Source organism: Cuculus canorus, chromosome 19 (genome assembly GCF_017976375.1).
Source record: "Cuculus canorus isolate bCucCan1 chromosome 19, bCucCan1.pri, whole genome shotgun sequence".
Classification (NCBI taxonomy): domain Eukaryota; kingdom Metazoa; phylum Chordata; class Aves; order Cuculiformes; family Cuculidae; genus Cuculus; species Cuculus canorus.
This window is the reverse complement of record NC_071419.1, coordinates 1803698-1819247: the sequence shown is the minus strand read 5'-3', so window position 1 is coordinate 1819247 and position 15550 is coordinate 1803698. Positions and strand designations below refer to the sequence as shown.

At 43.9% G+C, this 15550-nt stretch overlaps 1 protein-coding gene across 4 annotated transcripts in view; it reads left to right on the top strand.

Annotated features, from left to right (window-relative positions):
* Window positions 1–271: 271 nt before the first annotated feature.
* Window positions 272–15550, top strand: part of RABGAP1 (RAB GTPase activating protein 1) — a 67205-nt gene continuing 51926 nt past the window's right edge. For 2 of the 4 annotated variants that reach the window (XM_054083872.1, XM_054083870.1), the window contains exons 1-6: window positions 272–368; window positions 6638–6839; window positions 12971–13205; window positions 13746–13950; window positions 14566–14740; window positions 15087–15244. In XM_054083872.1, the coding sequence (XP_053939847.1) occupies window positions 6690–6839; window positions 12971–13205; window positions 13746–13950; window positions 14566–14740; window positions 15087–15244 (923 nt within the window). In that variant the 5' untranslated portion in view covers window positions 272–368; window positions 6638–6689. Of the gene's footprint in view, window positions 373–6637; window positions 6840–12970; window positions 13206–13745; window positions 13951–14565; window positions 14741–15086; window positions 15245–15550 lie in introns of all 4 variants that reach the window. The other 2 variants (XM_054083871.1, XM_054083873.1) reach the window with 2 other exon arrangements.

Here is a 15550-nt window from a genome sequence, read left to right as displayed (position 1 = left end):
ACGGCCCCGGCCGGGGGGGGCGAGGCGCCGCGAGCCGCGGCCCGGGCCCTGCCGCACGCCGCGCCCCCGGGGCGGCCCCGCGCCGCGCCGCGGCCCCGCCCGGCCCTCCCCGCGCGGCGAACGCGGCCCGCGGCGGCGGGAGGGGCGGAGCGCTCGGGGCCGCGCTCAGGGCCGGCCCGCCGGGCCCTGCAGCCGCCGCCGCTGCCCAGCGCCGCGACTCGGAACCGCATTGTGCGCCCGCCGGAAGCGCCCGCCCCGCGCCCGGAAGTCACCGCCCCCCCGCGCCCGGAAGCTGCGCCCCCGCGCCGTGGTCACGTGGCGCGCGCGGCGGCCCAGGCCCAGGCCCGGCACCGGCGGCGGCGGCCGCGGTAGGTGAGCCAGGCCCGGCCCCTTCGCTCCGCCGCCATCCGGGCCGCGTCCCCCGCCTTCCCTCCCCCCCTGGTGCGGTGCCTCCCATCCCCTCCACCTGGCAGCGAGCGGGGCCGGGGCCGCGGAGCGGGGAGGGAGCGCCCGCTCTGCGTTCGGTGGCTCCGGGGCGGGGAGGGCGGGAGCTCGCGCCCCCGGCCCCGAGTGGCCTGGCTGTCCCGGCCCCGAGTGGCCTGGCTGTCCCGGCCCCGAGTCCCCTCGCGGTTCCCGGTGGGTTCGGCTCCGTTTCAGCGGCCGCGCCGCCTCCCTCACCGCGGGCGGTACCGGTGGTGCCTGTTGCTTCCAGGTGGATCCCAAGAGGTGGCACTTACCGTGCCCGGGCACCTCTGTTCGGTTCGCGTCGGTGCTTCCCGAGGGTTCGTTCCTTCTGCTGGCGGGGACGCGCTCGTTCTGCTTAAAACATCCCCGAAGGATTGTTTTTGAGGGCTGATGGTGTCGGTTAGGGAGGAGGATTAAGTGTAAACAAACGGACTCTGCTGAGTTGGTTTAAAACCACGCACCAGCACAAATTACTGAAAGTTGAATTATTAGAAGGAGGCTTTTTCATTCTCATCTGTAATTTTGCCTGTTCAAGGTATTTTGGGGAAAAGGAGAAAAAAATACTTGGGAGGGGTTTGGAGGAAGGGAAAAAAATCATAGAGGTTTGGAGAGAGGATAAAGATCGTGTTTACTTCTTAAATACAAGTTGGAGATCAAGTACAGGTTACCTGTGCTGTTACATAGGTATGGCTTAGCCTATGTTTCCTATTTTATTCCACTTAGAAACTTGTTAAAGCACAGTTTGATGGGATCTCTGAGATTCTGGCTACTTTCTTAGAAAATGCCTAACTGCGCTACTTAACATTAAAAGGTCAAGGACTTGAGCAAACTTAGTTTTGTGTACACAGTAAACAAATTAACGAATGGAGATAGGTGTAGGGATTTCCTTTCGTTTTCCAAATCCGGACACAGACAGCTTTTAGCAGCATGCGCTGTGGGTAACTGCTTTTTCAGTTCTTTCACAGCTTGTTTTAAAGTGCTGTGTTTGTCTGGCATGCTTAATTGTTTCTGTTTGAATCCCAGTGGGAGAGAAACTCCGGGAGTACCTAGAGCATTCTCTTCAGAGTTCATTTATCCCCTTTATGGCAGCCTGTGTTGTGCTCTGCATGTTCCAGCTCCTCAGTGCAGCCATGGCAGAGATGTGCCTGATGCTGGCGGAGCGGGGATGAACTGGCCGTTCAGTTAGTTCATTCCAGTGACATTCCTGTGTTGGGCTCGCTGAGGCACTGTCAGCGTTTCTTTTATAAACCATGGTTTCCCAGGACTTGTTGCATATTTCTGGGGTTGGAGAATTTGCTTATTACAAGATCTAAAAATTAGTGTTTGTCCTCTGAGCAGAAAGTTCAAATTGAGATTAAAAGCAAAATTATTTTGGCAATAGCTATGAATCTGTTTAGGATTATGAACACAGATTGCATTGGTGTAACTTCTGTGTTTTGTCTGATTCCTGGTTCTGCTTGTGATGGATTCACTCAGCTTCCTGAGATCTGCTCTTCAATGCTCTCTCGAAATATGTGTGTGAAATTTTAGGCAGCGTTATCTCCTAATAAATATTGTCGTTTCTGGCTCTTGAACAGCCGGAATATCTGTGGCTTCAGTGTGTTTCAAAATAAACAGAAGAGTTAGTCTTGCAGTTGCTATATTTTATTAATTACTCTCTTTAGTAATCTGAAATCTTTATTTTCACATACAGCATCCCACTGGCTTTTTATTTTTTTGTTTCATCTTGAGTGCAAAGTTGCTTTTGAGAATGTGTTTTGCACAGGGGAGGTTGGGTAAATATCAAACATGATTATGCAGGCTAATCATGTGGTGTGGAAGGAGGAAAACATTGCTAGGGACCGGTCTTTCCTATATGTTTCATTTCCCGAAGCTGCAGTAAAATACAGGCAGTGTGTGTATGTGTTCAAGAAATGCCAAACCACAGCTCCTTTCCCACCCATCTGTCGGCACGGCATTACTTTTGCTCTTGGACTGAACCCCCTGGCAGGACTGCCCCAGTGGCAGCATTGTGCTGGGCCTTCTCCAGGCGATTTCAAGCAGCCCCGTGTGTTTGTAAAACACTGAATGTGTGCAGTTGAATTGCAAAGGTAAAATCGTAGGTGTCAAAGACTGTAGAGAGCGAGGAATCCTAAAGAATGCTGCCTCGTTTGTCAATCACAGCTTTGCAAAGTATACTGCAAAGCTCCTGAACTCTGCTACAAAATCCACTTTGCATCCACACTGAGATACTAATGATGAAAACCAGGGAAGCAAAATCCATGTGTTTAAATCAAACCATATTATTATAAGTTATGCATAAAGCCAGAGGAATAGAAATGGAAGACTTTTTTTCAGTGGATCAGTTTGCATTGAGTCACTCACCTTGGTGTCGTGTCTGTGTGCTACCTCCTTGTGTTCCGTCTTTTTTAACATGCTTAGTGGATTTATATTTTAGGGGATAGAGGGTGTAATTTTATTTTGCATGCCAAGCTTTCTGACTTTGCTATTCAAGACACCTTCTTGAATTATGATATTCTTCAGTAATTTGGTTAATATTGCTGTATTCTTCTGTCTGGTACATTCTTCATCAGATAAACTCTAACTTCGTGGAGTCGCTCTTAGAACTGCAGCTGGAGGACAAAAGCTGAGAAAGATAGGAATGGGGGGAAAAAATCTCTCTCTTCCTGTCTAGTTTGCATGCCTTGTTCTCATGTTCGCTCTTTCCCTGAAAACCCAAAACTTGTTGTATTCCCCTCTAAGTTCAGTGGGGAACTTATATATCTGCTGTTGACTTAAAGGTCACTGCTGTTTTAAACAATTCAAGAAGTTCAGAGATGAAACATTGTTTTTTCTGTTAACTGGCTGTGGCTGTGGATGTTCCAAACACTGGAAAAAGGGCATCCTTTGCTTCGCTTGTTGCATGTGTCTCAAGGTGGCATTAAAGCCTCAGTCTCTTACAGTAATGTGAAATGGTAGGGTTTCTGGTTTCTTTTTTGATATACTGTTTGCTTTAAGCTCTTTTAAATTCATTCAGGCAGTACTTACAAGGAACATTATGACCACAAGTTGCAGGTCAGGTGCCAAATCCTTGGGAGAGGATAGGAAAGAGAAGGATAAATAATTTATAGATCTGTGTAACTCGGCTTGGCCTTTGGCAGGTTTGCTCGCAGGTGTTTGAGATTTTAGCATGGTGAGCCGTGTCTTTGCTGTTCCTTTGCACATTATCCTGGGTAGACAGAGTAGGGGTAGGTTTCTGCTTTAAAAATAAACAAGGACATTTTTAAGAAGATAGTTTGGGTCCTGGCTGTATGACAACTGCAAGCCCAGGGTGGGGATGGATCAAAAGCAGAGACCCAAGAGCCAGCCGTGTTGCCTTTCTCATGTGGAGCTTTTTCCAGTGATCTTTTGTGGGAGGAGAGGCGCGGACACCCACTGAGTTACGCATGTGAGCAGAGAAATGAGTGTCAAAAAGTTGCCTCTCAGAATGTGTTTTACCCAGAGGCTTTGTCTCTCACTGAGGTGTAGAGGCATCTCCAGGCAAAAACTACGTCATAGTGGTGCAGCGTGTCAGGAGCTAAACTGCTCTTATGGTGAAGAAACCCAAAGGCTCTTTCCTTGTAAGGAATGAGACGTTGATTGTGTCTGAGAAACATTAAAACTTGAGATCTGCACTTGGTGGGATCTTTTCTCCTGCCTCTAAACGGTGAGGACAGAAAGCTTCATCTCTTAGCCGAGTTGCAGGTATCACTAGAGAGCCCTGCCACCACCGCTGGCTGTTGCTTTTCAATTCCAGAGGGGCAGTAAGCCTGCCATGATCCATTACTCTGCCAGTCATTGCCGTGTGCTCTTCCAGGCTGGCCCGTGTTTTAGGGACCTCACACCTTTTCTGTCATTCCTTCTTTGTGAGTTTTCAGATTGAGGTGAAGTGATCCACGCAGTAATCCACATGGAGCAAAGTGATAGCCAAGGAACAGAGGAAATAAAGTGTGTGCAATGCAAAGGATGGGAATATGGAAACTTTGGCTAACTTCAGGCAGTATTTTCGCATTTTTAGTGCTTTAAGACTGCTTTTGCACCTCAGCTATTTGGAGCATTGATGCAACAAATCTCTGTGGCCAACTCTAGCACAGTTGGATAATCAAGCCGTGTTTGCTGATACATCACTAATAAACAAAAGCTTACAGCAGTCTGCTGCATTGTCCCCTTTCCAGCGCACTCTTGTGTAACTTCAGTGAGGCTGAGACCTTCTGCTGTTGCAATTCTGTGTTGTGAAACTACTGTAGGGGCCGGGCGAAGCCAGCTGTGCTCCGGGATCTAGTGCGGGGTCTGTTTACACTACGCTGCTAAAAACAGGAGTACGCAAAGCACAGCATCCTTATTCTTTAGCTGAATTAGCTGAATTTAATCTCCATGCAAGGTGTCAGATTGAAAGACTGGAAATAGGTGAAATTAACACTTCAAGACAGATGCCTGACGCCAAAATAAATTGCTAAATTGATCCTTGCCTAGATGATCTTTAGAATTGCTTGTGATCAAAGCCTGCTTTTCTTCTCATTCTGTCTTGGCGTGGAAGATGAGTTTGTATTGTTTGAATGAAAAGGGTAAAGCCAGAGGGGTATTAAGTGTTTGAAGCTTATTTTTAGTCGGTGTTTCCATATATTTGATTGTTGTTTTCAGATGATCTGTGTATTATGTAGGTGGTGCAATAAGGAACATCTCTAGAAATGTTTTAGTATGAGTTATTTTAAACAAAAGCAGCTTTAAAACTGAGAACCCTGCCCTGCCTTGAAGGTACATGTGAGTGATAGCAGATAGGCATGCACAGTGGGTAAAACTTGATAAAATACCTAAATTTCTCAGCTGATAATTCTTATTGACAAGTCTGGGGATTATAAAGTGTTCTTTTGAAAAGACTATGTAAATATCTTCTGTGCTCTTGAAAACAAAACCGAATAATCATAGCTATTTTGCTATTTGTGAGCAACACACAGCTGTTCTTCCTCTTGTGCACAGCTTCAGTTGTCCAGGGAAACATTGCAGGACCATGAAGCGACTCAGTTGGGAAAGTAATCAGGTTAAAAATAACCCAGAGGAAAAAAATTGTTATCCTCCTGGCAGATTTTCAACTCCTATTGGTGGCCGTGAAGAGAAGGGCATTGATAGAAATAAAGGCTGAGTTTGCTATTTTTGGTGCATTGTTCTCGGGTCGGCGAGGAATGCGGTGAGCTGTGCCTGTGGTTTTGCCAGGTTGCTCCGTTGTTTGGCTGCTCTTTTGGAAGCCAAGTTGGGACAGAGCTCCACTGAGTGAAAGGCATAAGTTGGGCCTGAGAAAGCACTTGGCTTTGGTCGTGCTTGGGAGTGTGGAAAGACCTGAGCCATTGTGATAAAGGGTGTATTAGGGTTTCTGGGAAACTTAATCACCCATTTTTATCTCGACAGTCTGTTTTGAGCCACAGATTCTGAGAATCTGCTGGCGAGTTCAAGGTGTGCAGCTGAACTTCACCTTTTGTTCCTTTCTTCAAATGCCTCCCGGTGCCAGTTCCAGCTTTCTAAAATCCTCTCTTGGTTCTGATTCTCAGTACTGATCCAGCCCGTGCTGTTCTTCCTGCTTCTTGGAAGTATTTTCTTTCATTGTTCCTCGCAGTAGAGAAAATTCAGCGTAGATTAATGAAATGTCATGCGTCCCAAGGGTTTAGAGCATCTTTACCACAAGTATCAAGAATAAGATCTAGCTCTTGTTTTGGGGGAAGAGAACGTGACCGCAGCGTGCAGTGAGCTCGGGCGGCTGCAGAAGTAATTGTTGCCTGAATGTAGGTGGAGGCAGGCGTTGTCCGAGGAGAGTAAATGGACTTCACAGTTCTGGCCTTCATACAAGTCCTTTCTCGGCAGTCATGGTGTATGTCCCAAGGGCTTGTTTTGTGCTTTGTGTAGAAAATGGTGTCTGACACAATCATGAAATACCACAAAAAGATTTATTAACTTCCCTTTTGTGAGCTGTGGAAACCAGCGCTCTGGCAGCAGTGTGGTGCTGAGCACAAAGCAGGGCCGTGCGCTGCCTGAGGAGATGAAATCTGGTTATAGTGTCAGATGTGTTACTTCTTATAACTAGACAGCAGGTGTCTGAAAAGAATCGTTCAAGCATTTTAGTATGAAGTTTTATATAAGTATTTTTATGATTTTTGTTTTTCAGGAGTTTATAACATATTTAATCTCATTCATGAATCGAACTTCCTTTTTAAGTCATGGATGACAAGGCTTCTGTTGGAAAAATCAGTGTCTCCTCAGACTCGGTATCCACTCTTAACAGTGAAGATTTTGTCTTGGTTTCCAGGCAAGGGGATGAAACACCATCTACAAATAATGGTAGTGATGATGAAAAAACAGGACTGAAGGTAAGAATCGATAACCTGAGTTTGTTCCCTGTTCTTCTAATCAAACTAACCGTAGAGAGCTTAAAGAGGGACTTCCTTATTGTGGAAAACTTGACAGAAAGGAGAACTTATTCAAGAATCGATTTTGCCAGTAATTTCTGCATTGCTGTTGCTGGTATCAGAGGTGATAATTAGGTTTGAATGAGAACACTTTCCATCGCTCCCCGTGGGTCTGCTCTCACTTTGCCAAACCTTTCATGAAGTGCCTAGGACGAAGCAGGCTGCCAAGAACTTGGAACTGTGATTTCATCACAGCTTACAGATAGAAAGCAGTGTTAACATACACTTGATTTGACCCTGTCTGTTAATTCAAACATACATTAAAGTTTTCCCCAATGTGAAATGTTCTCTTTAAGAATTGTAGAGTGTAGTTACAACTAACAACTTGGTGTGAATCTGAGAATACAAGCCGATGCGGCAGGCTTGTGTGAGTTGAAAGGGCATTGACATCTTCTCACTTCTAGAAGTGCTGTTTGAAAAAGAGACCCTTGTCGTGCTCTCTTTCTTTTTTCTTTTTTAATTTTTTTTTTACTTTGGCTACTTAAAGAAAATCTCTCATCCCGGTTTGTATTTCAGCAGGCTTTAAGTAAAGTAACACAAGAGAAGTGGTTGCTCTAAACTCCATCATTTTAATGTGTTGAAAACCAAATCTTTCCCTGGGTGAGTCAAGTTTGTGTGCTCTCTGTGGGAGATGGAAAGAGATGTTCCACCATCGAAGAGATTGAAGTCTGCAGTCACATCTATGTTTTTAAATTAAGGACTTAAAAGATGATAAGAACTCACATGTTCTGCCTGTTCCTCTTTTGTTTAGCAGCAGTTGTAATAGTGACTCGATTGAACGTTTCTTGATGCTTTTGCTCATCTTTCTTTTACCTTCCAACTGCTTTTGTTGTTTTTCTTGTGTTCCTTTGAGTCCTGGACAAGACATGCCATTCTAGTGGCTATTTTCTTTTACATAGGACTTCAAGCTAATTCCGTTAGTTAGGAGTCTCAAGATCTTACTTTTGCTTAATTTGGCAAAAATGTTCCCTTCTATTTTATTGCTATTGCAGAAGATTGCTGCTTCCTGTCATAAGGTAGTCTGAAAAAAATTTCGTTTTCTTGAGCAATCAGGCTGGTGGTCTCTGGAAACCTGCTAGAACTGTTATCTCATGCTTGTCTTTAGAGGCTGCAAATTCCAGCAGCGGTAAATGCTTAAGAATTCCAAATGGTCTGCATTGTGGTGCTTACCTTGAGGGTGCTGATGTGGCACTGCCTGTAATTACCTGCCAAAGCTGTGATGCATCATTTCAGACCCCAGGAGACAGATGCAGTCAACCAGATTTTCCATTCCATTCTGTTATTCCCAAACAAAATTGGGAAACATGAAATGCCGTAGTCTACAACACTTATCGCTCCACATGGGAGCTGTTTCTGTTGCTGGCCTAAGGACTGCCGTGTGTTTGTGTGATGTGCTGTATCTTGTTTAGTACAATCAAAGACACTGAAGAGACTTCTGTATGAAGTCATCTTCATAAAGCTTGACAGTATTTCAGAGAAGAATATCCTTAATCCAATTCGAACCGACTCCTGAAACTTCTTTCTTAAATATTCCTCCTGTTTTTTTTCTCCCAGAGTGGTTTATAAATCGCTGGCTGCAGGGGTGCTGCTCCTCTTCATGAGGAAAGGGGAACGTTAGCTCTGCTGCCTCCTGATCCTCAACAACTGTAAAATAAAGTTATGCTGTCCCTCGTTTGGCACTGGATGTCATGGAGCTTTGCGGGTCTTTAAGATAAGCTGCTTTATGAAGTTGGTGCCAAGACTGAGCACAATCCTTGAACAAAGTGATTCACCTTGAGCCTTTCAGTGTTCTGGCGCTTGAGTTCGTGCTGTTTGGTTACAGGCTGCGATCGGAACGATTAGTGGAAACTTTACGCCTCAGATAAGCAGTTGGTACGCAGTCTGAATTCTCCCATACAGAGATCTTCCAGTTAACCTCCTTCCTTCTGCTTAGGGAGGTGGAAACGTTTGACAGAAGAAATGGGAAGACTGTTCTTAGAGATGGAAATTGTCTTTTGGTTTTGTTCTACAAGAAAAGAGAGATACTCCCCTAATGTGGCTTTGTTCTTTTCTTTCAGCTTGCAAATAGCCATTAAGTAGCCAGTTTTACTGTGTTACTTATCTCAGTGCACAGATAAGAGAAGTTGTGAAGGTTGTTGGAGATATGTTAAAAGTACTGTCGCCGCGCTATCTAAAAGTGTCTAAGTAGTATATGGAAAATTAATATTAACGGTGCACCATGAGAGGAGAAGTTCTGTACTTCAGAGGAACAAACGGGGAGATGAGGTTTTTCAGGGAGAAGCAGTTGCTTTGGTATTTATAACTAAGTTAATTTGTTTGTATATGTCAAAACCCATTTGCTTTGACGTGTCCACTACAAAAAGCAGAAAAGAAGTTCAGTTTTACATTTAAGCAGGTGTCTCATGTTCTCCTTCTTTAGAAGAGCGGTTTGAGAGCTTGAGGATTGTCCGTTTGCGAAGCGTAGTCTGAGGATGGTGCTAGAGTTTAGATTTGTGTGTGCTGAACGGGGTAGGCTGAGAAATTTGTGCCTCAGATCTAAGGCGCGTTTCAAGTGTGGATAAGCTGTAGTTTTAAGTAATAGGGCTGTGGATTGAACTAATGCATGCTCTGATTTTTATTCTTAAGCCCAGACAGACAAATATTTTTTCCTGAATACAGTCAGGAGCCGTATTTTTCTTCAGTTGGTCGTAATTCATCAATGTGGTTTTGGTTTTTGGCAGTGCTGAAATACGTGGTTCAAAGCATTTAAAAAGGGGTTGTGTGTGATTGTTTTCCAGAAATACGATTTGCCAGCTGTCTCAGCTTTCCAGTATTGTTTCTGTGGCTGCTTTTGCCCAGTGCCAATGGGACTGAACTGCATTTTCAGCGGCCTTGCTCTGGTGCACGCTGTAGAGCAGGAGTGCTTGAATGACATGGTATAACAAGACCTCTCCCAGCAGAGGCCAGCAGCATGTGTGGTGGGAGAGGGGAATAAACTACAATTTCATTAAAGCCCACATGTTGCTGTTAAGGAATTTTTGAAGGAGGCTAAATCCTGTTTAGAAGTTAAGCAAAAGTAGTTTTCGGTTTTGTGAGAAACAGAGAAAAAGATGGCTAGAGTAGCTGGTTTCTTTCCTCTGTCTGAAGCAAACCTGCATGATTTACTCAATCCACTCTGTTTGTTCTTCCCTGCTGCCCTCAGCTCTGTTGCATGCTATTGTGCAGCTTCTTGCAGTTCTCTTGGGTTGCGGCAGAATTTCAAACGTATTTACATCTTAGTATGTGCTGTTCCCTTGATGCGGTGAGTTCATATGGCTGTGTGAGAGACTTTGTCTTGGTTTGTGTTTAGGCTTTGTTTCTTGGGCAGCTGGTTTGTCGCACCTGACTGGGCTACGAGAGCAGTGGGGCTCCTCCAGGGCAAAAGATCCTTGCTGTGCCTTGTAGAATCCTTTTTTGAGAAACAACTCGGATTCGTGTTTTACCTGTCACTACTGTTTTTAGGAACTTCTGTTTTCAAGATCATGTTTTATAGGGCAGTATCTAGATATAAGTTACTGATGCTGATTACTCTACCAAATACAGTAGGTGATCTTCCCATCTTTTCTGACTTGTAATCGTAATGCAATAGAAAATTTTTCATGTGCATTTCATGTTGATACCATTACAACACTTAATTCCTACTGGATATAAATTCCTCACCTTCCTTTCCCAAACTGTTCGATCACTGTGAGCAAAAGCATACGCAATGCAGGTTTTTGCCAGCATGAATTTGAACTTCAAGTTTCGTAGAAAACTAGTCCTATAAACTAGGGGTTACTTTAGATATAGGCTTCAATGGGGCTGGTAGGATATCATGATTGATTCATTCTGTTTTGTTGCAAAACATATAAATGTGTACAGTAAAGTAACACATGTGTGTTCCATCATCATCACCATCTCTCTGACGAATGCCTGCAAAGGCCTGAGTAATAAACTTGATTACTTAGGGGGATTTTGACTTTGGTGACCACATGCTTATGCAAATTTTTCCATTGCTTCTATGGTGAATCATGCAAACGAATACTAAAATTACTGGGAGAAAAATGCGAATCTGTGGATTTCTATAACCAGTTATAGGTTACCGATCTGTCTGTTGATGTGCAGCTGAGTGAGGCGAGTGTTCTGTCCTGCTCCTGGCAGATGATCCCAAATAGCACATGGATGTATTTTAATGCATTACTTAAAAATTACATTCTATCTGAGCATGAATTTCAAGAGCATAAACATATCTGGATTTTTTTGTTGTTGTTTAGGTTCTGTAGTAACGCAGTCATTGGGTTGTTATTTTTTATGTCCCTCCTGCCTCTGGGATCTTGTGTGCTTGCTGGTTTTTCATTACCTGTGAACTTCACTTTTTTCCTGCTTTCTTCTGAGAGTACCTGAGACTTCTTCTCTTGAAGTAATTGTGTTCTGCTCTATTGTAGAGTAATTCCAGGTCAGAAGTTTCTGGTTTGTTACTATTCTTGTGTATTCAATAGTTATTTTTCAACAGAAAGCTGATATGCAGTGTACACCTTTAATGCAGTGTAGACAGAAGCTGTGGGTACAGATGGTTATTGGGAGGGGGTGAGTCTGAGTGTGAAGGAGAAGGCAGTAAGCAAACACGGTGTTTCTTCCCTTTCCCACTGAACTGAGAAGCTTGTCTTTGAGTGGAAATGGCCATATATCAGAGTTCTGATTTGGCTGGGAAACCTCTAATCTCACTGCAGTTATTCCTGAGACTGCCTGGTGGAAATGCACCTACAGATATTGAAGAGACATCTGATGCTTTGCTCATAATATATTTAATTCATTGCAAGGCTCATCGGTGTGCACGAAGATGTTCTGTTATCAGTCTCAGGGGTATTTCAGCAATCTAAACTGGACTTCAGGTTGATTTATGTACTGTTAAAATGTGAGGACCTTGGCCAGTGCCTCAGGAACTCTCAGGATAATTTAATTTTCTCCTGTGAGATGCTGGTTTTGAGACATGGAATTTGCTTCAGTACTGAGATTGTGTTATGGGCAGATTTCTGTCTGCTCTGTGTGTCCACCTCCTGTTGTTAACCACTTGCTCTCTTTATGATCTTATTTTAAAGATATATAAAGAAATCTTTAATGAGATTTCATTTAAAGTCTTAAAGAACCTGGAGTAGTTGCACAATTTGGATTTTATGAGCTTGTGTGTAGCGTCTTCAGTCAGTAAGCTTGTAGAGATGTAAGGATGTGTGTCTGCTACTAGGGTGAGTTTCGGTGCCAGCGACAACAACCAGCAGCAGCTGAGGAGTTGGAATCCAATACCTTTCTTTGACTGCCGTCTGGTCAAACACTTCCACAAACTCCATTTCCGTGCTTGAGTTCACCGCTGCGTAAAGCACCAGTCACTTCCCTGTTAACTGCAGAGGAATGGACAAAGTTTCCTTAGATGCAGTATCTAAGAGTTTACTGAGATTAATGTCTTCGCTCTCTTTCTTGCTTAGGACCTAATTTCACACCATTTAAGTTGCTTCGTGCTTTCATGTTGACTTCAATGACTGCAAAGTCAGGCTGTAACTTAGTGTTTGGAAATAAAACATCAGTACCTCTGCTCAGCGTGACAGCATAATCCTGTTCCAGATTCTCCTTTCCCTGTGGAACCTTGCTGTCTTACCCATGAACCGCACAGCATGTTTAGTTATATTTGGCCCTTTCTGGTACTGTTCTGAGAGTTATTATAGGCCGCTCTGCTGTGGGCATCCGAGTTTCTTCTGTCATAAGCTCCTCTTTGGAGTTGGTGACCGAAGACTAGGTTTAAAGATAGCGTCCTCATTTTTTCCAGTACTAGAGCTTGTATGTTTGTTAAAGCAGGGAGGATGTAATCTGTACTGGGGAGCCTTTGTACTTTGCAGTTTATATTTACGGTTGTAACCGGGCTAACTGCTGCTTTGGTTGGCAGGAAAAGCCATATGAATGACCTCGTGCCTGAGGGGTGTTCCTTTTCATTTCAGCAGTCTTTTTTTTTTTGTCTGTGTCCCAACTCTGTTTGTGGCTCTTAGATCGTGGGGAATGGAAGCGAACAGCAGCTGCAGAGGGAACTTGAAGACGTGCTGATGGACCCACCCATGGAAGATCACTCAAGTGACCCGGACCATGGAGAGGAACTTAGGACTGATGGAGATGGGGAAGAACCTGTTGTCCTTGAAGCTTCTGCATCCTCTACTATTAACCCTGTGTCCGTGGCAGGACTCCAGAAACCGGATATGAGTTTGCCAGTGAAACCATCCCAGGGAGGTTAGAAGGAAATGTGGATTGCATGGTGGTATCTTACGAACTTGCTTTGTGGGGGAAGGAAGGAGAATTTAGGTACAGATGTGTCCACCCACCTTTCTCCCATTATGATGACTGTGTGCAGTAAATGTGACGTTATGAGATGCAAGTTATTACCACGTGCTGAACTGATCTCCCTTCTGAAAACCCTTGTTATGGTGGCCTCGAGATGTGTGCAGAAGCACTGTGCTTACTTGCCTGGCTCTATGAAATATTAGTCTGTGTAGCTCGGCTATGCATTTTATTGCCGTTATGAAAATCAGTGCACTCCTATTGAAAATAAGCCCTCAGTGAACTGGCTGTAGAGTTGGGATGGCTGAATTGCTTTCTGCCATCAGGACCTCACTTTCAGGCAGGGTTTTCCTGTATTATTTTGATCTAGCCTGTTTTTCTGTATGTGTTTCTTGGTGGCTTTTTTCAGTCAGTAGGATGAGTCAATCTCCGCTTGTTTACTTAGGTATGCTTTGTCTTGCTTCTTACATTTGACTTTGTGTCTCACCCCAGACTGTGAGGATTTGAGCCCTTTTACGCCTCTGACGGACGAGGACAGCGTGGTGTTCAGCAAGCTCACCTACCTGGGCTGTGCCTCTGTGAATGCTCCCCGGAGTGAAGTGGAAGCCCTGAGAATGATGTCCATCCTACGCAGCCAGTGCCAGATTTCTCTAGACGTGACTCTGTCAGTGCCTAACGTCTCTGAAGGAACAGTGAGGTACGGAGCTCACGCAGAGGGACTCTGTGACTTTAATCTTACTTCCTTTTAGCAAAGGAAAGAAGCTGCCAGTTTACCTGGGAGGAGACATGAGCATCTTGGGATTGCGCTTAGAGAAAGTGAATTTTAAAGACATTTGAAAAAAGTAATGTTTTGAATTGTTTACCAAAGACATTTTATGTTTAAGGATCAGTATGAAACATGGTGATGATTCAAGGTGTCCCAAAAACCATAGTGGGTGCAGTTATTGATGAACACCTAGGAAACGACCTGGAAAATATTTTGCTTTCAGGGATGGAAAACAGCTTGTACACGACGCTTAATGGAGATGAGACCATCCGCTGCTGTGTGTTAGTGTAGCTTTTTGAAGGCTGAGCCCTGAAAACTGAGGAAATTATTAGTGGAAATGTCTGTTGTGTTGTACTTTTTTATGCTCTTCAGTTTAAATATTATTCTGGTCAACCTTTGTAGTACATGACAGTCCAGAGCTAGGCTCTTTGTGATGTACTTTCTCCAGCAGCAATGAAATTGCTAAAGCTTGGAAGGTAATATCTGGCTGAAATAATTCTTCTACAGCTGCAAGCTTTGGTTTTTTTCCTCTCTCTCTTTTAACAGACTTTTAGATCCCCAGACAAACACAGAAATAGCAAATTATCCAATCTATAAAATCCTTTTCTGTGTACGAGGGCATGATGGAACCCCTGAAAGTGATTGCTTTGCTTTCACTGAAAGCCACTACAATGCGGAACTCTTCAGGATTCATGTCTTCCGATGTGAGATCCAAGAGGCTGTAAGTTGAGTCTTTTTGTCAAATGATAATTATGTACATGTAAATGTTATTACTGAAATGAAACCAAAGTAATTCACAGGCTTTGGAAGTAAACTAATTCATCTTGGCTTTTTTCATCCCCACGTTAAGATAATTGTAGAATCCTCTGAGATGAAATAGGTATGCATGTGATTTAGTAGTTTATCCTTTTAAAAAGTTAACCAAACAGTTAATTAGGTGCTAAAATGGAATTATTTTCTTATGGTGGCATTTCAGTCTATTACTCAGTGAAAATTCGTGTAGGTTTGACTTGCTGCGTTCTCTGACTGTAGCTTCCTGATCTTTCTTTGGTGCCATCTAAATCCAGGTGAGCCGAATCCTGTACAGCTTTGCCACTGCCTTCCGTCGTTCTGCCAAACAAACTCCGCTCTCAGCCATTGCCACTCCACAGACCCCAGACAGTGATATTTTCACCTTTTCTGTGTCACTGGAAATCAAAGAAGATGATGGGAAAGGTTATTTCAGGTATGAATTCTTCAGTCCTGTGTGTAAGCATCTGGTTCTGTTGGAAAATGAGTGAAGAGAGAGCGTGAGTCTGTGGTGGTCCCTACATTTCCTTTTTGAAAGTTTCTTATTCTAGTTTGAACAAATCCCAGCCGTGAACATTTTTGGGAAGTAAAACCTTGATGACCTTCTCAACTGTTTCGTCTTGCTTGTTGAACTGAACCTGGTGCTACCCGCAACGTGCTTTTTCTGTTCTCTTTTTTCTGTCTTTAAACCCTTTTCTGTGCAATGTGTTTTTAGCCAGGGTTGGCTGATTTGCTGCTGAAG